The 26,767-nt window shown below is 36.3% G+C and overlaps 1 protein-coding gene across 3 annotated transcripts in view; it reads left to right on the top strand.

Annotated features, from left to right (window-relative positions):
• UACA (uveal autoantigen with coiled-coil domains and ankyrin repeats) overlaps window positions 1-26,767 on the top strand; it is a 98,661-nt gene that overhangs the window by 69,658 nt on the left and 2,236 nt on the right. For all 3 annotated transcript variants that reach the window (XM_003353467.5, XM_005659879.4, XM_084979566.1), the window contains 11 exons: window positions 1,615-1,796; window positions 2,897-2,934; window positions 6,104-6,172; window positions 7,493-7,600; window positions 8,133-8,165; window positions 8,854-8,952; window positions 13,852-13,888; window positions 15,064-15,116; window positions 17,173-19,911; window positions 21,779-21,931; window positions 24,535-24,600. In XM_003353467.5, coding sequence (XP_003353515.3) covers window positions 1,615-1,796; window positions 2,897-2,934; window positions 6,104-6,172; window positions 7,493-7,600; window positions 8,133-8,165; window positions 8,854-8,952; window positions 13,852-13,888; window positions 15,064-15,116; window positions 17,173-19,911; window positions 21,779-21,931; window positions 24,535-24,600 — 3,577 coding nt within the window. The remainder of the gene's footprint in view (window positions 1-1,614; window positions 1,797-2,896; window positions 2,935-6,103; window positions 6,173-7,492; window positions 7,601-8,132; window positions 8,166-8,853; window positions 8,953-13,851; window positions 13,889-15,063; window positions 15,117-17,172; window positions 19,912-21,778; window positions 21,932-24,534; window positions 24,601-26,767) is intronic.

Raw genomic sequence — 26,767 nt, 5'->3', positions numbered from 1 at the left:
ATTTTTTCCCCTGTCCTCTTTTCTGGGTCTGTGTATCATGCTGCTTGCTGTGTTATAATTCTGATGTGTATAGTCACAGAGTTTCTGACAACAAAGTATCTGAAATACATCCTTTTCACCAGTTGAAGCCTTATAATAATTTATGACAGGTTTCTGAAATTTTTTAGATAACTACTGCTAAAATTGTTGGTTTCATTTGACAGTTTTATTCTTCTAAACATGTATTCTATTGTTTGTAATTCACTGGAAGTAGAAAGTATGATAAAATAGTCTTTGGATGTCAGATTTTATAGCTCTGATTTTTTCTATTGTTCAGCCATCTCGAAGGAGGAAATTCTTAAGTAATTAAATCATTAATGTGATTTTTAAGAAAGTGGCTTTTTTATATTCCTTTGTTTTTGTGATACTATAATCTGGCTCCAAGCATGACTAAGAAAATTTGATTTAAAAATAAATTTTTTAGGATCAGAGAGGGTTGATCTGGTTGATCCACATATATAATGCCTTATTTTTTAAGTAGAGCTTACATTTTTCCAAGTACATTTGTTTCTGTTTTGCATTGGACCTTCACCAAAAAACTCAATGAGGTAGGGCAATGTGTATTATATTTAGACACATAGCACATGGTTTTAAAGATAAAATATCAGTTTTTGACACTCTTTGTTTCTTTTCTTCCTGTTTTTGTCTATAACATTTTTCCCTAATAAGAAAAACTTTGTTAATGCCTATTGTATATAAAATTGCATTCCAGCAACTACTGGGAAGTATAAAAGAGATACAGAGCGTAGAGTATAGAACAAATACAGAGTAAAGGCAAAAATCAGTTTCCTCATGAAATCTAGTATTCACAGTTGAAAACAGAGTTATATGTAGGATAAGTTGCTTCATTCCATTGAGTGTTTATTTCCTCAGCAGTAAAAATAGAGAATTTCTAGGACCTTCTAAATTTCCATAATAATTTAATTGTTACATTATTACAATTGGTCAACATACTATTAAATGTTTAATTGCTAATGATTCCATCGTGGCAGAAGAAGCCAATGATCCATGATAAAGGAGTTAATTGAGGAAGGTTTATTTGAGAAGGCAAATTTTAAAATTAAGTATGAAAATGTGAAGGAGATATATGGAGAAGAAAGGCTCTTCTAAATGGAGAACAGGAACAGGAATTTGATTCTGTTTTGGAGTAGAAGGGATTCATTGGGGAAGTTTGCATGGTGTGTTTCACTTCACAAAGTGATTTAAAAGTTTGGGTTTATTGTTGTAGGTTTTGCACAGATAGGCTGACAGTTATGGAAAATTATCATGGCACTTTACTTGTAGGTCATAGAAAGACTGGAATAAAGGAGGTTAATTTGGTAGTAAAAGTTACAAACTTATGTAAACTGATGTAAGATGTTATTAGTTCTGCAAACTGAGACACAAAGCAAATGTTTTTATAAATGCAATGAAGTTAAAATACAAAATGAAAATATGAAGTCAAATATGTGTCTGTAACAAATATGACTTTTTAAAGTAATATCTGTTCTTTAAGAAAGGGCCTCTGAAAGAGATTTCTGAAATATTTTCCTGGGTCCTTCTCAAGGTCTTTTGTTCTTCTATCTTCCCTTCTAGGACTGCTCTCATGCTAGGTTGCGAGTATGGCTGCAAAGACGCAGTAGAAGTCTTAATGAAAAATGGCGCTGATGTAACCTTGCTGGATGCCCTTGGTCATGATTGTTTTTACTATGCAAGAATTGGCGACAATCTGGATATTCTGACCTTACTGAAGACTGCATCAGAAAATACCAACAGAGGTATCAGCAGTTTCTGTCACTAGAAAATTTAGTCCAGGTTAATAAAGAGCTACTTGAAAGGATTTAGATGGTAGAACTACAGTTTGTAGGGGGCAAAACATTCCTATGATAAATACTATTGGTTCACCTCCCTCTTTGCCTCAGCTATGAAGACTGACATTGTATTCACTTGTTTTATGGTCCAGTTTTTCTAGTCAACCCTACTCTACTGTGGAGTAATTTAAAAACTGAAAAGAATGGGCCAAATCATATGTTTTACTAATATATATATTTTTTGATGGGGGGGTGGGGCTCTTAAGCTCTTTTATCTTACAAGGCTTTAAAGAAAGAATCATTGTTTAAACATGTATATAAAATATTCAGCCAAGATTTATTAAATACTACTTGTGCCAAATATTTTTCTATGCTTAAGAGAAATTGGAAAGTACAGAAAAGTATATTAGTAAAATTAGCCACTCATCCTACCACCAAGGCACCTCTATTAACATAGTCTTCCAGTCTTTTCTCCATGCATAAAATTGAGGTTACCTATTTGTGAGCTGTAGATTACTTTTTGTGTAATGCAGTTTGAAGGCTTTCCCCCATAAATAAATATTTCTTTCTACAGTATGATTGTTATTGATGCGTAAAATTCTATCTATTTAATTTAATTATCAATTTTCTGTAGTTGTTATTTAAATAATCATTTAGTGACTACTATCCTTATGCATAAATATTTTAGCATATCTTTACTGTACCCTTAGGATCACTTCCTAGAAATTGAATCAGGAGGTTTCAACTTATGTACATTTCATTAAGCTTTTGATAATATATATCAACAAGTTGCCTTCTAATTTAGGAGTGTTTTAAATTTTGCATTTTTTACTTGCCTCCCCTCTCTAGCATGAATATTATCTACTGAGAGGTCATAGAAAAAAAAACACTTTGCCAATCTGATAGGCAAAGGTGATATTTCAGTCTTTTAACTGTAAGTTAGTAAGCTTTAAAATAAACTTTAAATTTTATTTCTTTAATATTGACTCAATTATATAATTAGGGAATGCATGTCTACCCAGTTAACCTGTTGTCTCTCTCTCCTCTCTCTCTCTTTAAATCTTCAGGGAGAGAACTTTGGAAGAAAGGACCATCTTTACAACAGGTTAAAAAAATTATATGTATTGTACAAGTTAAGTGCTTAGTAAACCTGGTTAGTGGTTATATAGAACTATTTTGAGTTTTAAATGCGTGTTGTTCTCTCTCTTCAGTTAATCATGCCCATGTAGAACCTAGGTATTGAGATCCTGAGGCTTTAACCAGATCCTGGCACTCAGCTTGAGACAGAGGGTCTAATTACAATGAATGTATCCAATGGGAAATATCCTGATTGCTGGCCTTGAACATCCAGTTCTTTCAAGTATGAAATATTGCACCTTGTTGAGATCCTTAGATGATGAATTTCAGCCTGGCAGGCCATAGACAGTTTCTTTCTACTCTCCCATAGTAACAAAGCTGAATATCTTCTGTTGGAAAATTTTTCAATGCAGTAAGAAATGAAAAAACAGAATTCAAAACTAATTGTATGTGATCTCAATGTCACTGTTAACATTTTGATTTCTTTTCCTTTTTCTTCTTTTTACCTTCTCTGTGTATTTAGTTTAATGAGGATCGTACCTTAAAAAACACAGTGCATGTGTGTTTCATACCTTGCACTATTATAAATTTACTCTTTAACCCTGGTTTTGTATCTAACTCTCAGTAGATGTCTAACCATTTCCCATAATATCTTTGAGTTAAAGTGAGTGGATGTGCTTTAGTCACTCTCACCGTCTTGCCCCAAGCGAGTGTAGACAGCTCTCCTCTTCTACTGGCTCTTCCCTTCCAGGCTTTCAGCTTTTCTCTAGTGAGAGGGGCCTGAACACTTCCAAACCCTGAAGAGAAAGTAATCAGGTACCTTCTGAGTGATCCTGTCATCATTCTGCATCATTTCTCTAGCTCACACCTGAATCTGAAAGCTGTGTGAAAGCATGTCTCCTTTTCAGTCCATCAGAATTAAGTTATAAGTCCGTGCATGGGTCATGTCTGCTGTCACTCTTCTTTTCCACTGGAGTAGCTGTCTTAACCTTCTCTCCATTCCTCAGATACCTAAGTGGGAGTGGAGGGAAGTAAAATGTGCATTCTTACATCTATCCTAGCCATCTCACATAGAATCATAGAAAAATGATTTCTGAAATATACAGGTATTTAAAATAAAGAATTATTGAATATTAATATGGGAATGGTATCCTGCTTAGTGCTCTAGAAGTTATCATGGAGTTAATATTCTGCTAAGGACAGTAAAACTCATTTGTTTCTGCTGTTTATTAAATACATTAAAAATATCTGCTGTAAATAGGACTTATTTATGTATTAAGGTGCTTATAATCCTTTTTATCAATTAACCTATAGTATAGTTTAAAAAATAAGATGTATTCAGTTATTTACTATATGCTCATTACTAAGTACTGGGGATATCAGCATTCAAGGTCCCTGCCCTCATGGAGCTCCCAGCCTAGTGAGGGAGATGAACAATAAGCAAATGGGTATCTAATTTAATAGCAGATGCTTTGAAGATAAGTGGAACAGGATTAGGGCATGAAGAGAGAGAGGGCGGAGAGCTATTTTAGATTGTGTGGTCAGGAAGTGACATTCGAGCAGAGGTCTAAAGGAAATGAGAAGGGAGCCAGGGGCTCTCTGGGCAAAGCCCCAAGGGTACAGGGAAGGGCAAGTTCCAAGCCCCTGAGGAGGGAGCTTGTTTAACATGTCCATGGGGCAGTAGAGGGCCAGAGTGACAGGAACCAAGGGCCAGAAGGGAAGACAGGGCCTGAAAGTGGTATGATGAGGCAGGTCAGATTCCATGTGAAGGAAGTTGCTAGAAGGAATGAGGCTAGAAATGTAGTTTGGGCCGAATTAGAGATACAGAATATAGTCTTGATGGGAATTTGTCCAAGTCTGAGCTCATTAGAATATTAAGTACTTGGTTAAGCCAAACACAACAAATAATACAAAACATAAATTACCTTGGAGAATTAAAATATTTACTCTTTATTTTGTTTGTTTTTTAGTTCTTAAAAAGGAAGAAAGCAATAGCTTTCTAAATTATTGTGTAGATTTCAGGTCAATTGGGGCAAAAAAAAGTTTATTTGCTCTCTTGTTTAATGATTGTGTTGTGTTTTTATTAAAGCAAATCTCTAAACTGGAATAAAGTTTCAAAGCAGTAAGTGTACAAAAACAGATCATGTATCCAACCAGATTACTTAGAAATCTTTTATGTAGCTTTAGTCAGTGGATTGTCTGTTTCTTTCTTATCACACCCCTTATTTTATTTCATCAGTGCTTAAAGAAATAAATAATTTCCATATTTTCTTTCATCATTAATGTAACTCCCCCTCTTCCTTTTTTTTTTTTTTTTTGTCTTTTTTTTTGCTATTTCTTTGGGCCGCTCCCGAGGCATATGGAGGTTCCCAGGCCAGGGGTCTAATCGGAGCTGCAGCCACCGGCCTATGCCAGAGCCACAGCAACGCGGGATCCAAGCCACGTCTGCAACCTACACCACAGCTCACAGCAACGCCAGATCGTTAACCCACTGAGCAAGGCCAGGGACCGAACCTGCAACCTCATGGTTCCTAGTCGGATTCGTTAACCACTGCGCCACGATGGGAACTCCCCCTCTTCCTTTTTTTAAACACTGAATTCTTTTTTGGGGAAATGGTAGCTGATGATTTATAGTACAACTTGAGTTTTGCCTCTAGTTTAAATTCTCCTTTTTAAAATATGATGGCTTTGGTTAAAAAATACTTAAAAATAAGAATTTTAAATTTTGTTATTTTTTAGTATTTTAAAATAGGTTATATTTGGTTTATTTAAAATATATATCCTTAAAGATGCTTTCCATTTGGAGTTTTAAGTGGAAACACTGCCACCTTGTGTTTTGTACAGCAAAATTTAAACTTGAATAAGCTGAAAATCACTAATTGTGTGTATTGTGTATTGAAGAAAATGTACTTTTAAAAATTCTCATCCTTGGAATTCCTCTTGTGGCTCAGTAGGTTAAGAACCCGACTAGTATGCATGAGGATGCGGGTTTGATCCCTGGCCTTGCTCATTGGGTCAAGGATCTGGTGTTGCTGTGAGCTGTGGCATATGCTGGCAGCCTCAGCTCCTATTCGACCCTTAGCCTGGGAACTTCCTTGTGCCACAGGTGTGAACCCAAAAAGAAAAATAAATAAATAAAAAATAAAAATAAAAAATCTCATCCTTGCTAACTTATGTTTTCTTAATTTTTACCAAAGCGAAATTTGACACAGATGTTAGATGAAGTAAATATGAAGTCAAGTCAGAGGGAGCATCAGAACATTCAGGTATAAAGAAAAAAGCTGGTATCTTCCTTTGCAAAGAATTCCAGTGCTATTTGTGCTGGTGTTGGGGAAAAGAAAGGGAGCACAAAGGTGGGGGAAGTGAGTAGGGGAAGGAAGGGTGGCTTATGTTTTGTAATTCTATTTTCTTGTCCAATCTCTTCTAAAAGAATTAACTTTTAATATGAATGTGTCAGTATTATCTTACAGGAGGTATTGTTTTAATATACATTAGGAAGTAAATAATAACTTTTTACAGCTTTTTGTTCATTTAAATATATCTTTTTTGGCCCATAAACTATAAATTTGTATTCATTTTAGAAAATTATAATGATAAATTGATAGTTATCAGTGTAAATAAAACAAAATCTGAACTTTTTCTTTTCTGTTTTTTTTTTTTTTTTTTGTCTTTTTGTCTTTTTTAGTGCTGCACTCGCAGCAGATGGAGCTTCCCAGGCTAGGGGTTGAACAGGAGCTGTAGTCACCGGCCTATGCCAGAACCACAGCAATGCTAGATCCAAGACGTGTCTGTGACCTACACCACAGCTTATGGCAACGCCAGGTCCTTAACCCACTGAGTAAGGCTAGGGATCAAACCCACAACCACATGGTTCCTTGTAGGATTTGTTTCTGCTGCACCACTATGGGAACTCCTGAACTTTTTCTTAAAGTATTTCTTTTGATTAAGAAAAATGATTTTGTTAACCATACAGCACTTTTGACTTTTTAGGTTCAATCAAAGTGTTCAAAAAATAATTACTATTTGGATCATGTTGAAAGAAGAGCCGTAATTAAATGGTTTATTTTATGATTGAAATATCATTAAAATATAAATTGAATAGCTGTTTCCATATAGTAAAGCAAAAGCTTTTTATTTAGATTTTCATAGTTTTTACTATGTAGTGTTAAGAAAGTGAACTGTAGCCTAAAATTAGAGCCTATAATTAGAGCACTCAAGTGATGATTAGTTTAACAAAGCATAAGAATGGTCTCATAAACTTTAGAGGTGTTAAGCAAAAGTTAAAATGGCATATTCTCCTGCTATTTTCTATTTATAGATGCTGCTTTTGTTTCTTATTTTATTAGAATCATGGTGGTTTGCTGTCTTGTATAAAGTAGTAATTACTAGTTATCATAGGACAGTAATTTTCTGTATTCTCAGGTATAGATTTTAAATTATTTGAATGTCATTGAAATTATTATATTCTTATATTTAAAGCTATTTTATATGTATATCTGTTTATAAAAGTAAACTTTTAGAAATTTCTTCTGTAAGAATTTCTCTTTTAAAAATTGGTCTGACACCTGTTATCTTTATTATTTAAGGATCTAGAAATTGAAAATGAGGATCTGAAAGAGAGGTTGAGAAAAATTCAGCAAGAACAAAGAATATTATTGGATAAAGTCAATGGCTTACAACTACAGCTGAATGAGGTAAATAATCTGCAAAATACAAAAAAACCCCAAAGCTATTTTACTGTAAGCCATCATCATTGATAACAAATTGTTAATGACTGTCATATCAAGTCATGGTGTAAAAGAGGTAAAACAGGTCATTGCCCTTGAGAAAAGTTACATCTTACTAGGACTCTTGCCTGAAACTTTCAATGTCAAATCTAAGAACAGAGACCACTGCTGGTCTGTGTTGATAACAAAGGACTGACTATATATGGTTGGGGCTATGGGATTGGAGAGAAAGGAGTAGAAAAAAGAAGTGAGGGAGGAGAGCAAAGAAGAGTTGTAATGGATGGGTTCCCATAAGAGTCGAAAATGCTTCTGAATCTGGTTTTTTGAAGAATGAAGGACAATGCAGACCATAGAAATGGTAGAACATAGACATTTTCTTCTCACATCCTAACCCCCAATCTTAAAGATGTGCTAGTTTTTTAAAAAGATATTCACCAAGCTTGTGCTTTTTAAAATAAACTCTCAAGAGTGAAAATACCTTTTTTCTTTTTGAATTTAGGAGGTAATGGTTGCTGATGATCTGAAAAGTGAGGTAGGATGATAAATTTTACTTTAAATCTTTAAAATGTTATGTAAATTGAAGATGATACTGCAGTCCTGAGTTGAGGTTGAGACAGGATTCTATTTTTAGTTATTGCTCAAAGGAAAAACAAAAGCTACCTTAGATTGTAAAAGTATGTTTTGAGTATAGTGGCATGGGTTAGCATAGGCATTTTGTTGTTACTGCCTCTGCTCATTTTCTGTTAAGCTTTTCATGGCAAGATGTGAAATTCTGAATGTCTGAAAACTAATAAGATTTAAAACAAACAACAGGAATTTGAATTTCTCATAATGTTATTTGCATATATATTATTAGTGTATTTGTACAGATTTTGAATTCTACTAATAGTTAAAAATCTACCATTGGAGTTCCCATTATGGCTTAGTGTGTTAAGGATCTAACATTGCCACAAGCTGCAGCATAGGTCTCAGATGTAGCTCAGATCTAGTGTGACTGTAGCTGTGGCGTAGGCTGACAGTTACAGCTCCGATTCCACCCCTAGCCTGGTAACTTCCATATGCTGCAGGTGCAACCATAAAATGAAAAAAGAAAAAACAAATGAAATCCGCCATTAACTACATTCCTCAAAGTAATTCTAATTCACACTTTCTAATCACATTTTTAACCCAATTTCAAGCACAAGATGATTTTGCTCTGTATTTATTCCTTTCCATTTCAGAAAGAAAAGCTGAAGTCCCTTTTGGCAACTAAAGAAAAGCAACAAGAGGAAAGCCTAAGAACTATTGAAGCTCTGAAAAATAGATTCAAGTATTTTGAGGTATAGAAAGCTTAAATAAATTATTTAATAAATTATATAATGGGCAGTGGTAAAGGGCTTGAAGGCACACTTGAATTTGAATTATCACTCTTTTCTTTATAGTGTGACCTCGGGCAATTTATTTAAAGTCTCTGAGCTTGTGCTGCTTCTGCAAAATTGGGGTGATTGTCCCTTTCTCCACAGAATTGTTGTAAAAGTTAAATAAGTGACGTTGACTAAACTGACATTTAGTTAGTTCCAGTTTCTCTTCCCGAACCTTCCTCTTTGTCCATCTTTAACTTTCCAAAACATCATAGTCTTACCTGTAAAGTAACATCATAGTCTTACCTGTAAAGTAACATTGATTATAGTGGTGATAATGAAAAATATCACATAAAAGAATATAGGTATTTCCAGAATTATCTCAGAAAGGACCTTGTACACAAGATTTGTTGATGAGAGTGGTATGTTAATAAGGCTCAGGTCATATAATTATCTTTTGTTGGATCAATTAACTCTTAGTTTTTCCAGGGTCATGTTTTAAAAAAACTTTGTAAAACACCATATATTACTTATGTATGGAATCTAAAAAAAAAAATAAGATACAAATGAACTAATTTGCAGAACAGAAACAGACTCATAGGCTTTGAAAAACTTAAGGTAACCAAAGGGGACAGGGAGTGGGGTGGGAGGGACAGACTTGGGGTTTGGGGTTGGCATATGTGAACTGAGGTATATAGAATGATTGGCCAACAAAGATCTGCTGTGTAGCACATAAAACTCTACCAATATTCTGTAGTAATCTATGTGGGAAAAGAATCTGCAAGAGAATGGATATGTGTAAAAACCAAAACAGAGTATTTGAAGAATGAACAATCAGAAACTTTGAGTTATTTTAAGGCACAAATAATAAAATGTTTAGTTTTTTTTAAATAAAAACTTTTTATTAAAATACAGTATGCATTAAAAAGTACACGTGCTGGGAGTTCCTCGGTGGCTCAGTGGGTTAAGGCTCTGGTGTTGTCACTGCTGTGGCTCCAGTTGCTGCTGTGGCTCCAGTTGCTGCTATGGCGCAAATTCAGACTCTGGCCCAGGAACTCCCACATGCCATGGGCTTGGTCAAAGGAAAAAAGTACACGTTAGATTACATAGGTTCAGAGTTCCCACTGTGGCTCAGTGGCTAACAAACCCGACTAGTATCCATGAGGACACGGGTTCGATCTCTGGCCTTGCTCAGTGGGTTAAGGATCCGACATTGCCGTGAGCTGTGGTGTAGGTTGCAGATGCAGCTTGGATCCCACATTGCTGTGATTGTGGTGTAGGCCGGCAGCTGCAGATCCAATTCCATTCCTAGCCTGGGAACCTCCATGTGCCGAGGGTACGGCCCTATTAAGACAATAAGTAAGTAAGTAAGTAAATAAATAAATTATATAAGTTGAAGAATTTTCACAAATCAAACACCTCTGGATCAGGAAACAACATATCACAAGTACCCAGAGCCTCCTCGTACTTGCTCACCAAGGGTGACCACTCTTCTGGCTTTTACCTGCATAGATTTGTTCTGCAAGGCCATAATACATATTTTATAAATGTTGTTCATCACTGGGCTTCATTGAAGAGAGTGGCTGATTGAATGTGAGTATTTTATTGTTACTGGGGAATATAACTGCAAAATGCATAACAAAAGTAAATATTTGCTTTGTAAATAAAAAATATGGGTGCAGCTGTGAAAAAGGCTGTTAAGATATGAATGCACATCATAGTCATAATGTTGCATGAAAGAAACCAGACACAAATAGTGTATGCTTCATGATTCCTTTTATGAAGTGCAGAACCAGACAAAACTAATATGTGCCGGTAAGAGGTGAGAATAGAGGCCATCCTTTGCAGAGTGGTTACTGACCAGGATGGGACATGAAGAAGCTTCTGGAGGTGCTGGACATGTTCTGTATTTTGATCTGAGTTGTGTTTACACAAAGTATGCATATACAAAAATTGATTGCACTGTAGTTTATGGCAGGTGAGTTATGCCTTGATAAAAAAGCCAAAAAAGTGTGCTTATATGATTGAATTCTGAGATTATTTAGAAACATAGTTTTATATAAGCTAAAGAATGATGTTGTATAGGGACTTTTATCTTTTTTCACACTCGAAGACTTTTTATTTTAAGGCTCATAGTGAAACTAGTAACAGCTAACGCATAAATGGACCCAACCATGTGCCAGGTATTGCTGTGTGCATTTTACATGTGTTTAATAACATCAGCTTGACATTGTAGATTTTCTTATTATCTCTCCACTTTATAAATGAGGAGACTAAGGCACAGAGCAGTTTACCCATGAGGGGTTTTATAAATAATAGCGTCAGAGCCAGAACTTGAACTCTGGCAGTTCCTGCTTTTAACTATAATACTAGTTTTACACTCAGAATACCTTGAGAAAATACAGAAGTGTAGGTGGGCCTTTGAAGTTTTATCAAAGTTTGACACCTACAATTGGGTATTATTATTATTATTATTTGTCTTTTTGCCATTTCTTGGACCACTCCCTCGGCATATGGAGGTTCCCAGGCTAGGGGTCTAATCGGAGCTGTAGCTGCCGGCCTACACCAGAGCCACAGCAATGTCAGATCCGAGCCGAGTCTGCAACCTATACCACAGCTCACGGCAATGCCGGATCCTTAACCCACTGAGCAAGGCCAGGGATCGAACCTGCAACCTTATGGTTCCTAGTCAGATTCGTTAACCACTGAGCCACAATGGGAACTCCTGGGTATTATTTTTGTATTATTTTTCTCCTAAGAGTAGTCTCTCTTATAATAATAATTTTTTTTTTCTTTTTTAGGGCTGCACCTTTGGCACATGCAAGTTCCCAGGCTAGGGGTTGAATTGGAGTTGCAGCTGCTGGCCTATGCCACAGCCACAGGAATGCCAGATCCGAGCCGCGCCTGCGACCTACACCACAGCTCATGGCCATGCCGGATCCTTAACCCACTGATGAAAGCCAGGGATCGAACCTGCATCCTCATGGATACTAGTTGGGTTCATAACCCACTGAGCCACAATGGGAACTCCTGAGACAAGTCTATAACTTTTAATGAGGTTATTATAAACTATGGAAAATTACTTATTTTTTCTTATAAAACAATACATACCTATTTTAGAAAAATTTTTAAATACAGTCGAAAGTAGAAAATAAACATACCTATAAGCCCAGCACTCTTAACACCTGACATCTTTTCAGACCTTTCTTTGTACAAAACTTGTGTTACATGCATGAATTCAACAGGTGAAATCTTATTTTACATCCTGTTTTGTAACTTTTTGCACTCAGGGTTATTTCCCCCAGTCAGATGAATTTTTATGCTAGAAATGACTTTTAACCTTCAAAAGGAAAATTACAAGGTCCACTCTATATATGACCCAGTATTTATGAAGGCAGTCATTAAAAACTAAGAAATCATAATTTATAAATATGGAATAGTCACTACTTTATAATCTCACATACCTAAAAGTCTTTATAAGCTGCCCACAGAATTGCTATGTTAATACTTTGCTATGTAATACTAAATTTGTAGGCATTTTCCTTATTTTTGTAGAACAAGTTTGGGAAAATATGGATATTTTAGAATGAGTCTAATTTTCCAACTCATGCATTTGTTTTCATTTGAGTAATCAAGGCATGGTAATAAACCCAGACTAAGTGTTTTGAACTCCTGTGCCATGGCCTCCCCTTACTGATTTACCCATTTACTACCTACTGTAGACTCTACTAGATATTGCATGGGACAAAGAACTTACCTAAGTTTACAGATATTTTTCTAAACCCTTGGGACAGTAAGTATTAGTGGGACTTTAATTTAGTTATGGAACAGTGGGCCATTTTTATTATGGTTACCTATCAGAGTTTGCTAACGGCTTGTTAGTAGTAACATATACAAATACACAAACATGAAGTACATCTGTATATCTTTACTCTTGAAGGTGTAGTATTTTAATTTATGTTAGGTTCTTTGTATCTGGCTTACCTGGGATAAGGAAAAATCCAAAAATATTTTAACTCTGGGGTTCCTGTCGTGGCTCAGTGGTTAACGAATCCGACTAGGAACCATGAGGTTGCGGGTTCAATCCCTGTCCTTGCTCAGTGGGTTAAGGATCCCGCATTGCTGTGAGCTGTGGTGTAGGTCGCAGACGCAGCTTGGATCCCACGTTACTGTGGTTCTGTTTTAGGCCAGCGGCTACAGCTCCAATTCGACCCCTAGCCTGGGAACCTCCATATGCCACAGGAGCGGCCCAAGAAATGGCAAAAAGACAAAAAAAAAAAAAAAAAAAAAAGTTTAGCTCCGAGTATCCAAAGTTTCTCTATTATTCTCCTTTTCCTAAATGATGCATTGATGGATTTTTTTATGAACTATATGTAGCTATTTGCCTCATTCATTTCCTGTTCTCTGTCTCTTTTTACCTTTACCAAGGTAATTGGTGTTTATAAATTCTAAAAGAGGAGGTTAGGCTAATGTTTCAAAAATGGTTCCTCTCCCCAGTGGTGGTAAAGTAAATTGATTATTTGATGCCAGTGTGGCATTTCCTGCCTTTGGAGGTAAAGAAGCAGCGAAGAGTATGTGTTCAAAGTTGTTTCATTTCACTTGGAGCTCAGTTATTTTTTCTTTTGAGCAGTCAAGTTTTTCCTTGAAATTCTTTTCTGCATTTATTAAAATGTTTAATGAGGTAATTTCTTCCCAACTGAACTCTTCCTGTTGCTAGTGCTCTGCCTTTTTGTGAGTTTGAGTAGAATAAAACTCAGGAGAAGCAAGGAATGTCAAAAATGTGGTTTTAATGACTGGATGATTTAGAGTTAAAATAGAGAGTTTAACAAAAGGAAGCACATTTCACCTAAAATGTTTAATATATTCTTCTGATTTCAGAGTGATCATTTAGGATCAGGAGGTCATTTTAGTAACCGTAAGTATAAACATATAGATGATCCTTACAGTTCACCCAGTTCAAACAAAGAAGAATGTTTATGTTTCTTTCATTTGTCTAATGTATATGATACTCCTGCTGCAAACTTCATCCAACTGCTTGAGTGTTATACCTTAACGTGGAACTCAGAAGACATTAAAATGACTCTGGTAGCCTCTGACATAAAATCTGGTCATCACTGAGGCTCTGATTTTCCTTAGGTCCTAGATTTTTAAATTGTATGTTGTATGAATTGCCAAACTTGCTTTGTTAATTGGTAGGTGTCTATCTTGTGATATTTGGGGCTTGCTTTTTATGAAAGAGACGTAAACATAGTTTTCTGATTTGGAAAAATTTTGGGATGTAGTCTCAATGTAGTTAAGCATTTTAAAATTAGAAGTTCCATAAACAATTACTTATATATCACTTATTTTTAAACTATACATAATCTTCACTTTTGTTTATTACACTTGATTTTAGCCAGAAGGCCAAGAAGTGATTATTCTCCAATTTTAAACCGTTTCCCTAGGAAATCTAATTTTTTGCTTCCCATTGAATATTAAATTATCCACTAGCTAAGTACAATCATAATATTAATCTTATAAGTTGCAAAGAATACCACTTTTATTTTGACTATAATATATATTTCATAGTAATCATTTAGCTTATTTAGTCTAACAACTTTACATAATTCTAAAAGTCAACTTAGCTATTCAAAAGAATATAGAGGAGTTCTCACTGTGGCTCAGTGGGTTGAGAACTTGACACAATGTCCCTGAGGATGCAAGTTCAATCTCCGGCCTTGTTCAGTGGGTTAAGGATCTGGTGTTGCTGTAAGCTGCGTCTTAGGTAGCAGATGCAACTCGGATCTGGTGTTGCTGTGCCTGTGGCATAGGCAGGCAGATGCTGCTCTGATTCGACCCCTAGCCTAGGAACTTTCATATGATAGATGTGGCCCTAAAAATAAAAATAATAAAAAAAAAAGAATGTAGATAATTTCCTTATGTATATAAAAATAATAAGGAAAAATGTGTATATTTTAGAACAAGGATAATTTTGTGTTGTAGCTCATGCTTCTTTTTTATTTGAATAATAAAGGAGATAATAACACCAAATTAATACTTGGCTGCCTTTGGTATGGATATTTAAGATATCATTTATTTGTGTTTATTTAGGAAAAGAAGATATGCTTCTTACACAAGGTCAGATGTACATGACAGACTCACAGGTAATATTTTATTAATTTAAAAAATATTTAAGCCTCTTTTTTTTTTTAATTTTTAAAAATTTTTCAGTCTTTTTAGGGCCACACCTGCCGCATATGGAAGTTGCCAGGCTATGGATTGAATCGGGAGCTGCAGCTGCCAGCCTACACCATAGCCACAGCAACACGAAATCCAAGCCGCACTGTGACCCACATCACAGCTCACGGCAATGCTGGATCCTTAAACCACTGAGCAAGGCCAGGGATCGAACCTATGTCCTCATAGACGCTAGTCAGTTTTGTTTCTGCTGAGCCAGGACGGGAATTCCCTGTGCCTCTTTAAAAAGAGGAAAATGGTATTGTATATTTATCATTGTATATTTATACATTGAGTAATGTTTTATTATCAAAGAAATGTTAGTCTCATGGTCTTGAATTTATTTAATAAAAGCAGATGTTGCTGTGTATAGTGCCCTCTAGAGTATTTTTCGTGACGGTGACTTTAAAAAGAGATTTAAATTACAATTTTTTTGCCTTTGATAGCAGACCTCTATTCTTTAACAGCAATTGGTCAGCTCAGTGTTTGCCCACTTAAAGGGGAAGACAGGTATGAATAAATCAAAAGGCGTTTGTTTTGACTTTGAAATATATTATTCTTTACATTCACATATGTATTATATATTTTGGAAATTCACCTCAAAAAATAAAGAAAGCTTCCAATAGGGAGTGTTGGCTGATTTTCTTACTTGTTTAATGCCCCTCACTTTTTTTTCCAATAGATATAAGGTTTGCATTTCTAGTACCTTCTGTGAACTGTAGAACTTTTAAATATTTGGGCTAAAGGCTTTTTTACACACCTTCATCTGCAGGCAGGGTGAATTAGTCTACATTATGTCTAAGATTATTCTAAGCTGGAAACTTCTAAGATTTTAAGTTGAGGGAAACAACTGAATAATATTTAAGAAGATTAGATAAATATTCGACTGTAATAAAACATGTATGGAAATTGTGAAGCTGTGTAAGTAACTTGCTGGCAAATTATAGTAGTCTTAGTCTAAAGATAATTGGTAAGTTGAAAGATAATTAGAAGCAGATTGAGGCTGAGAAGTTATTCCATGTTGCTTATTTTCCTCTTGATCCATGGACAAGGCAGTATAGATTTAACCGAACAACAATAAAACCTTCCTATTAAAATAGTGGGATATATATTCATAGCACATGGCTTTTATCAACAAATTAGTGTTTTTAATGAACCACTATTATAATAGGGTATATGGGGGAAAATAGAAATAGTTAAATTTAATCTTTCATAGTTATATATTCTGACACCTAGGAGTATTTCAATGAGAAGTTAAAGTATACTTCTTTTTGTCAGCATTTAGTAGAGGAAACAAGGTGTCAATCAAATTTGGTAGTAAGATTACAAGCTAAATTCTAATTTATCTTTCTGTTTAAGAGAAGAAAATGTGTTTCTGTTTTGTGAGTTAATTAACATTATTCTCTTGATTCTTATACTAGGTAGGTTTATTTTGGTGATTTTTTAAAAATTTAAACAGTACACTGTAGTTAACAGTGAGGATACCCAGAAGTTAATATATGTTATTAGAAAATAATATATAATTCTATGAAATTATTTACAGATTTAAAATTGTAAAACTCTGTTTACTCAAGGGTTCTAATGACTTTATTCAGAATTTGAAGTTCTAAGCACATTATGTGTGGTAAAACATAGAAATAGTAAGTGTCTTTTGATAAAGTTGATATTGATGTGTGGGTAGGTATTGTGAATGGGGAAGGAAAGAGAAAATAGTCCCTGGAGGCCACAACTATTTTCCTTCTTTTTTCTGCGGGAAATACACCTTGAGTGAACAGGCTTTCAAAATGTCACTGCTTGAGAGCATATTAAAGAAATCATACCCAGAACTGTTTTCCTTCAAAAGTCAGTACTGTATTTTTCTAATCTACTCATCTGAAAACCCTTTGACTACTGATGATGTGGAAACTTTATAAGTTTGATATTAAGTGTCTTCTTTAGGCTTTTGGGATTGATATTTTATTATTTTTTTAATTATTTTTGCAGTGTACTTCCTTAGGCATGCCAGCCCATATGCAGAGCAGATCTATGTTAAGACCCCTGGAGCTATCCTTACCCAATCAAACCTCATATTCGGAAAATGAGATTTTGAAAAAAGAGTTAGAAGCAATGAGAACTTTCTGTGAGTCAGCAAAACAAGACAGGCTCAAGCTCCAAAATGAGCTGGCGCACAAGGTAGCTGAGTGTAAAGCATTAGCATTGGAATGTGAAAGGGTTAAGGAAGACTCAGATGAGCAGATAAAGCAACTGGAAGACGCCTTGAAAGATGTGCAGAAGAGAATGTATGAGTCAGAAGGTAAAGTAAAGCAAATGCAGACACACTTTCTTGCCCTGAAAGAACACCTAACAAGCGAAGCATCTACCGGGAACCACAGACTGATGGAGGAGCTGAAGGATCAGCTCAGAGACATGAAAGTGAAGTATGAAGGTGCATCTGCGGAAGTGGGGAAATTAAGAAACCAAATCAAACAAAATGAGATGTTAGTCGAAGAGTTTAAGAGGGATGAGGGCAAGCTGATGGAAGAGAAGAAGCAACTGCAGAAGGAGTTGGGCATGTGTGATGTGGAGCGAGAGCAGAGAGTAAGGAAGGTCACTGAGATGGAAGGCCAGTTAAAGGACTTGTCAGCCAAGCTGGCCCTTTCCATCTCAGCAGAGAAGTTTGAAAGCATGAAGAGCTTGTTATCCAGTGAAGTAAATGAGAAGGCTAGAAAATTAGCAGAGATGGAAGGAGAGTATGAGAGATCACTTAGCGAGATTAGGTCATTAAAGAGAGAACTTGAGAATTCGAAGGCCAAACTGGCTCAGCATGTCAAACCAGAGGAACATGAGCAGCTCAAGAGCAGATTAGAGCAAAAATCAGGAGAACTTGGGAAGAAAATCACTGAGTTAACATCGAAAAATCAGATGTTACAAAAGGAAATTGAAAAGGTCCATCTGGATAATAAACTCCTCAATCAACAAGTACATAACTTAACAACCGAAATGAAAAATCATTATGTTCCTTTAAAAGTAAGTGAAGAAATGAAAAAGTCACATGATGTAGTTGTTAATGATTTGAATAAAAAGCTTTCAGATGTGACACACAAATATACAGAAAAGAAGTTGGAAATGGAGAAATTGGTGATGGAAAATGCCAGTTTAAGTAAGAATGTTAGCCGCCTGGAAACTGTGTTTGTACCTCCTGAGAAACACGAAAAAGAGATAATGGCTCTGAAATCCAGTATTGCTGAACTTAAGAAACAGCTAGCTGAACTTAATAAAAAATGTGATGAAGATCAAGAGAAAATATATTCGCTTGTGTCTGAGAACACTAACTTGAAAAAGGCGATGAGTAATCAGTATGTGCCAGTGAAGACCCACGAGGAGATTAAAACTGCATTGAGTAGCACGTTGGATAAAGCCAACAGAGAATTAGTAGATGTGAAGAAGAAGTGTGAAAACATAAATCAGGAATTTGTGAAAATGAAAGATGAGAATGAGACATTAAAGAGAAGCCTGGAGAATACTCAGAACCAAGTGAAAGCTGAGTACATCAGTCTAAGAGAGCACGAGGAAAAGATGAGTGCTGTGAGGAAGAGCATGAAGAAGGTCCAGGACAGCAGTGCTGAAGTATTAGCTAACTACAAAAAAGGCCAGGAGGAGATCGTGACTCTGCATGCTGAGATCGAAGCCCAGAAAAGGGAACTCGACACAATACAAGAATGCATCAAGCTAAAATATGCTCCGATTATCAGCTTTGAAGAGTGTGAGAGAAAATTTAAAGCCACCGAGAAAGAATTAAAAGAACAGTTATCTGAGCAGACACAAAAGTGCAATGTCACTGAAGAAGAGGTCAAGAAATGCAAGCAAGAGAATGACAAGTTAAAGAAGGAGATCTTCACTCTTCAGAAGGACTTAAAGGACAAGAATGTTCTGGTTGAGAATTCTCATGAAATGGAAAGAGCATTCAGCAGAAAAACAGAAGAGCTGAACAGACAGTTAAAAGACCTACTGCAGAAGTACACAGAGGTAAAGGGTGAGAAAGAGAAGCTAGCGGAGGAAAATGCCAAGCAATCTTCTGAGATCCTTGCAGCGCAGACTCTTTTGCAGAAACAGCACATGCCGCTGGAACAGGTTGAGGCCCTGAAAAAGTCTCTTAATAGCACAATTGAGACGCTCAAGGAAGAACTGAAGACTAAGCAAAGGTGTTATGAGAAAGAGCAGCAGACAGTGACCCAGCTGCGCCAGATGCTGGAGAATCAGAAGAACTCGTCTGTGCCCCTGGCAGAGCATTTGCAAATTAAGGAAGCATTTGAGAAAGAAGTTGGAATCATAAAAGCTAGCTTGAGAGAAAAGGAAGAAGAAAGCCAAAACAAAACCGAAGAGGTCTCCAGACTCCAGTCTGAGATTCAGAATACTAAGCAAACATTAAAAAAACTAGAGACTAGGGAGGTGGTTGATCTGTCTAAATATAAAGCAACAAAAAGTGATTTGGAGACACAGATTTCCAACTTAAATGAAAAATTGGCCAATCTGAATAGGAAGTATGAGGAAGTATGTGAGGAGGTTTTGCATGCCAAAAAGAAGGAGCTGTCTGCAAAAGATGAGAAGGAATTGCTCCATTTCAGCATTGAACAAGAAATCAAGGATCAGCAAGAACGATGCGATAAGTCCTTAACAACAATCACAGAGTTACAGAGAAGAATACAGGAATCCGCCAAACAAATTGAAGCGAAAGATAATAAGGTAATGATAACACCTTAGGTGTTTTTTTTTTTTTTTAATTTTTTTGTCTCTTGTCTTTTTAGGGCCGCACCTGCGGCATATGGAGGTTCCCAGGCTAGGGGTCCAGTCAGACCTGTAGCCACCCCCCTATGCCAGAGCCACAGCGTAAGCATGTCTCAGCATTGGAAAGCCTAGAGCAGAACTGCTAGAGTAGACTAGGACTCTATCGTCGCACCCCACAAGACGGGTGTATAAAAGCTTTAACAAAGCAACCATTATAACATCGCCTTTTGACTTTACCAGTGTGCAAAGAAAATTAGAGCTGAAAAAGTAAAGTAACACAAACAAAAATCAAAGGCAGTTTTCTCTTTCCTCAGCTGGTACAGCCAAGAATTGAGGAAAGATGGGGAGACTCAAGGGTCACTTGCCTCAAAAATTAGTGGTCAGAACCCAGCAGGTTTTGGGGTACTTAAATGGGGAGGAGGAAAAACTATGTTTCTGGGCTGCAAAAAAGTAGGGACACTGCGGAGCCTCCCAGACTTGATCTGGGCACTCGTACCCACACCAGTGAACCAAGCTCTCCAGCTCACTGTACATTCTTTCCCTCTATCTTCCTACAGATTTGCCTCCTCACCGAATGTCTTGCCCCTCCTTTCTACCTAGTTAAATCCTCTACATTCCTTAATGCTCACTTCAGCACTCACCCTCCTTTCTAAAGCCTTCATTGGCCAATCTAGCCTACAGTAAACCTTCCTCTTCCAAAATGCATGTCATGTTTTGATTTTCCATCCATTTACACATGTCAGAATGATGTGGTTGGTCTTTCCAACCAGTTTCTAGGAGTAAGTTCATAACTTATCTTTCCTTCCTATTGTTCATTCTCATGGTACAATTTATAGTATAAATAAATCAACAATATTTGTGAAACTAGTAGTTGAATAGAGTATGTACTATGAAGATGAGAAATCAGGGAGATTGAGTGCAGTTTTACCCATTCAGCAAATTATTATTAAATGTCTTCTACATGCTAGGTGCTATGTGTCCAGTGCTGGGGATACAGCAAGTAAGAGCAGACACAGCCCCAGCCCTCCTCAGTGGAAAGGTACAAGTACTAAACTTCTGACACATCTGCTCATGTGACCCAGAACAGGAGTGCTCTCAGCTTGTTTGGAAGTTAGTTATGAATATAATAATAATATATAATTATAATAGCAAGTTATTTAATATCTACTTAATTGTTGCCATTTATTTTATATGTATATGCATATCAGACATATAATTTTATTTGATTATTCCCTTGCACCAATAGGGGACTAATGCTCAGAAAAATAAAGGAAGTTTAGCTCAGCTTACACAGCTAATAAACATCAGATCTGTCTGACCTGGAAGCCAATGTTCTTTCCATTACTCTAAACAGCCTCCCTTTTTTTTTCTCTTTATACAAAGTAGCCTAAAATTATGCATTCTTGAAAGGAATAAGGCATCTAGGTTAACTCTAGACTTAAATGAGCCATACTGTTTACTTTTTCAAACCTTTTTGGAGAGAATCCCCTCTAACTTCCTGTGTTTCACAGTACCCAGCAGATAGCCTACATACCTTTATAGGTACTCAGATATTTCTAAAAAATAGGACTGAAGTCACACTCATATCTTAGGATATATGGCATCTCTGTTCTTAATTTGGTGATGTTTTGTAAGAAACTTACTGAGGGGAAATTGTATATTGTACATATTTATTGAAAACAATCTTGACAGTATTCATTCCTCAACTTTCTGGTCTATAAAGATAAGTTTTGTGTCTCAAGAAATGAGTTTTGTGTAAAGATGCTCATTATAAATGAATAAGTGACTAATATATGTTTCTTCCACAACTGTTTTTTTTTATAAGATAACTGAACTGCTTAACGATGTGGAAAGACTGAAACAGGCGCTCAATGGCCTTTCCCAGCTCACCTACTCGAGCGGGAGTCCCAGCAAGAGGCAGAGTCAGCTGATTGAGAGTCTGCAGCACCAGGTCAAGTCCCTGCAACAGCAGCTGGCTGTGAGTACCTGGGACCTGCTATGTGCAGGATCATGTTTGTTTGTTTGTAAAAGCTTCTTTAAAAAAACAAATTGATTTGTGGCTGTGTTCAGGTCTGAGAAATGTAATAACTTTTGCTACAGTTACTTATCCTATTTATAAGGTCATTTTTTTTGGTGCTTATTGTATACCAGGTACTACTCTAAACATTTTACGTGCTTCATCTTTAAACTTTATCAAGGTTTTATCTCCTCTATTTAATTCTTAGGGAAACAAAGATGAAAATATACCTGGGGTCAAACAGCTAGGTTTTTTTTTTTTTTTTAGTATTTCCCTTTTTTTTTTAAATTTTTTAATAATGATTTTTATTTTTTCAATTATAGTTGGTCCCAGATTTAATCCTGGGGCTTGCTGACTCCAAATCTGCTATCTTTCCAACTGTAGCACATTCCCTAAAATATTAGTCTACTAAACTAAAGGAAATTTTTTATTATCTTTTATCCTTGTGAATAAAGGTAAGCATTCCTATGGTTTTATACATTTTATCCTTATATATTAAAGGAAGACATTTGGATTTATAGATAGGTAGATACCTATATGGATATATATCTCTTTTATATATAAAAAGAAAGCATGTGGAGTTAGAAGCTGAAGTGGGAAGCTCAGTTCTAAGCCTTGCCGCTTGAAAGTAGGTGACATGGAACATTTCCCTTAACTCTTGTCTTCATTGTCCATAAAATAGGATAATAAGAACTGATTCCTTGTTTGTTTTTTATTTGCCTTTTTAGTTGAATAAACTAATATATAATATTTGGAAATACTAAGTAAAATGTAGCCCAACCAAATGTAAATTGTCAGGATAGTATTTTTCTATTGTATAGGAACTTGTTATGAGTTGTTTTTGAATAGAAGAAAGTTACTTTTTTTTTTTTTTTTGTCTTTTTGGGCCACACCCATGGAATATGGAGGTTCCCAGGGGAGCTATAGCTCCTGGCCTACTACACCACAGCCACAGCAATGCCAGATCCGAGCCACATCTATGACCTACACCACAGCTCATGGCAATGCAGGGTCCTTAACCCACTGATCGAGGCCAGGGATTGAACCTGAAACCTCAGGGTTCCTAGTCAGATTCATTTCTGCTGTGCCACAACGGGAACTCCGAAAGTTACTTTAAATTTTATAAATTTATTTTTGACTGCACCCACATGAGGAAGTTCACAGGCTAGGGATCGAACCTTCACAACAGTGACCCGTGCTGTTGCAGTAACAGTGCCTGATCCTTAACATGCTGTGCCACAGGGAAACTCCAGAAAATTAATTTTTTTAATTGTTCATTTTATAATGTTGTTGGGATAGAGATTAGTGATGACGTATTGCTGATTTGGATCTTATCTAAAGGATATGGAAGTCTCTTTGGTAATTGGAAATGTTTGTTATTATGTTCATGACATTGTACTAAGAACTACCAGGGGTAATGAGAGTATACAATCCAGTCCCCAAGGAATTCTGGCTAGTTAGAGAGGCAAAAACTAGGTCCATGGAAAGTAAAATAACAAGACAAAAAAATATCAAATATAGAATTGAGAATACAGTCTCAGATTCTAAGTGATTTAATTCCCAGGAAGGAAAGATGATTGGTGTGGTGGGAGCTAGTTTCAAAGAGGAAGAGAGTATCTGGCCTGAACTTATAGATGGATGGTTCTCTGGAAGGTGGAAGGAAATAGAGACTCTCCCAGGAAAAGGAAACAGTGTGAAGCAAGGCTTGGAGGCAGAATCAAGTGTCGAGCAATCTCCAGGGGCAGTAAAAGGCCTCTCAGCTCAGTCATGGGAGCTGTATGTGAGGCTCTGTAGTGGAGGCCATGGAGAATCAAACTGATGAATGGAATTCTCTCTTACATCTAATGAGATATCATCTACGGTCTTTTAGTCAAAAGTGATATGAGGAATGAGCTACTTTAGTCCTAGAAGCATGAAAGAGAATACAATCTAGAGGCATTGACGTGAAATGAGAAGTTTTTGCAATAATCCAAAACATAAGTTTACAAGTGTCTGGATAAGTTCATGGCATTAGATATGAACTGAGGCAGTAATTTCATGTTACCTAAGATAAGTGGTGTTGCTTGCATTGTGAATGTTCTCAGATATTCATTAGAAAAATTTATGCTGTTGTTAACACTATAGAATTATTTGTCCGGTAGGTCCAAGGTGGTTTGTCGTAAGAGGTATCAGGAACACTGTAATAATATTACTGTTTAAGAGAATCAGGAGTTCCCATCGTGGTGCAGTGGAAACGAATCCAACTAGGAACATGGGGTTTTGGGTTTGATCCCTGGCCTTGCTCAGTGGGTTAAGGATCTGGCATTGCTGTGAGCTGTGGTGTATGTCGCAGATGCGGCTCCGATCTGGCATTGTTGTGGCTGTGGCGTAGGCCGGCAGCTACAGCTCTGATTTGACCCCTAGCCTGGCAACTTCCATATGCCGTGGGTGCAGCCCTGAAAAGACAAAGACAAAAAAAAAAGAAAAAAGCATCCCAACCCTCAGGACAGCATTGTCACAAGCCTCCATGTGTTTAAAAATGCGAATGCTAATATTCTGATCTGTTCATCTCTCCACATTTCTAGGATGCTGACAGACAGCACCAAGAAGTAATTGCAATTTATCGGACACACCTTCTTAGTGCTGCACAGGTAAAGAAGAACCACTCTTTTGAAAAGAATGACATTTTAGAGAGAATATTTATTTATTTATTTAATTTTTTAGGGTCTCACCTGTGACATATGGAAGTTCCTTGGCTAGGGGTCAAATCAGAGCTACAGCTGCAGACCTACACTGCAGCCATGGCAACACCAGATCCGAGCCACATCTGTGACCTGTGCCACAGCTTGCAGCAACACCGGATCCTTAACCCACTGAGTGAGGCCAGAGATTAAACTTGTAGCCTCATGGAGACTATGTGGGGTTGTTAACCCACTGAGCCACAATGGGGGCTCCCTGAGAAAATAATTTTTTATTTTCCAGTAAATGTGAAAGTCATTGATGTTTAAAGTAGTTGTATCCCATATGCTTATTTTAAAATAATTGTTTCTTATAATCATGGCTTGCATATCTCTCAGAGAAATTTACAAAGCTGTATGGCAACACAGCATCTTAAATTTAGTGTTGTCTCCATCTGCTTGTCACTCATTTTATAGACAGTTTGGCAACATGTGATGGCAGCACACATTAATGGTATTGCTAGCTGGAAGTAATGCCTTGACATCCACACATGGCTGTCAGCTAAAAGAGGAGTAGAAGGACTTCATTATTTCTCCGTAGCTCAGGAGTATTTCTTTGAAATGTAGAGAATACCATAAAATTGCGAAAGATGACAAGTAAACTGTGGACAGAATTGTAATAATTTAAGAACAATGTTGGTTCCGTTAAAGTATCAATACTATTTATTTATTGAGCCTTAACTTTCGTGAAGCATAAGACAACGAGTTGCCTTCTTTGAGGTATAATGAAAAAGCCATTAAAAAAAAATCACACTAAGAAAAATGTTTAACTCATGAAGGATACCCTATGGATCAGCATCTCCAGAATTCTCAGAATAGATTTTCTGGGAAGACAGTAGAAACAATGTTAGAATGGCAGGTGAGATATAATAGAAATCATTTAGGATTTGAAGTGTCCACATTGGAAAAAAAAAATAGGTGTTGAGAGAAAGCTTCAGATGAGGTCATATAAAAAAAAAAAAACTAGGTAAAATTAATGAAAAGGAAGAGATTTTATGATACTGAATTCTTAAAATCAAAAAGCCTGCTTTTTCTATAGTTGATGAAGGGGGAACCATGGAAAAGAATGAATGGTATGGTATAGTATCTCTGGCTACTTTCTTTTGAGTAGATAGAAGATAGCTGGGATTTGAAAGTATACTGTTACTGCAGTTATTAGAGAAGACTATTGATGGACAGCAGGATGGGGAGTTCTTGGGAAGGAAAATAGTAGAAAAGTGTAGAAGATCTTTGTTACTGAGAGTGAGGAACTCACTTGGGTCTGATGATGGCCAAGGGAGGAACAGCATACTCTTGCTGAAAAACCACAAACTAACAAGCTTTTCAACTACTTACCATGTATGCTTCTGAAATTCCAAATTATTTTCTACTAACTCCTAATGAAACATAACAAAAGCAATTGGCATCTGAAATAGTCTCGCCTTCTGGCATCATAAAGTTAACTAAGAGATTCAGTTTAGTCAACTGTGGATAATGTTTGGAATTTAAACATCCTGCTCTTATAGAAACAGATTTTGGAAACAAAACTTTTTATATTAATAGGAAGTGTTATGCTGAAACCTATTCAAGTGCTCAAGCAAAGAAAAATGGAAGGGGGATCTTGTAAGCCCACCATGTTGACTTGCGTTTAATCAACCTCTTGCTATCTTTTAAGTTATAAATGTCTCTTTCTAAATGTAAGTGAATAACATTCATTAAAAAGATCTCAGCCTAACTAGTTATGGGGGAAATGCAAATCACCAAGGAGGTAACATTTTTCACATCTGAGATTGGCAAATATTAAATGAGATGGTAGGTCTATGCCACTCGCTAGGGCATTGTGGACAATGGACATTTATATCCTTTTGGTTGGAGGGTAAATTGTTATTATAGCTCTATAGAGGGGAATTTTTGTAGTACTTAGCAAAATGAAAAATTGAGCCTGTTTTTTTGACATAGCAACTTCTTCTCTAGGAGTCTGCCCATAAAGATTGGAAACTATAAATGCCCATCATTGGGAGAATGGATAAAGAAATTATGACACATCCACACAGTGGAATATTATACAGTAATTTAAAATACTTAAGGAAATAACTTGGAA

This window comes from Sus scrofa, chromosome 1 (genome assembly GCF_054392235.1).
Source record: "Sus scrofa isolate SSC_HxYL_T2T_F1_AM1 chromosome 1, Sscrofa_HxYL_maternal_Yorkshire_Landrace_v2.0, whole genome shotgun sequence".
Lineage (NCBI taxonomy): Eukaryota > Metazoa > Chordata > Mammalia > Artiodactyla > Suidae > Sus > Sus scrofa.
The sequence above is the reverse complement of the archived record's forward strand: the minus strand, read 5'-3'. Positions and strand labels throughout refer to the sequence as shown.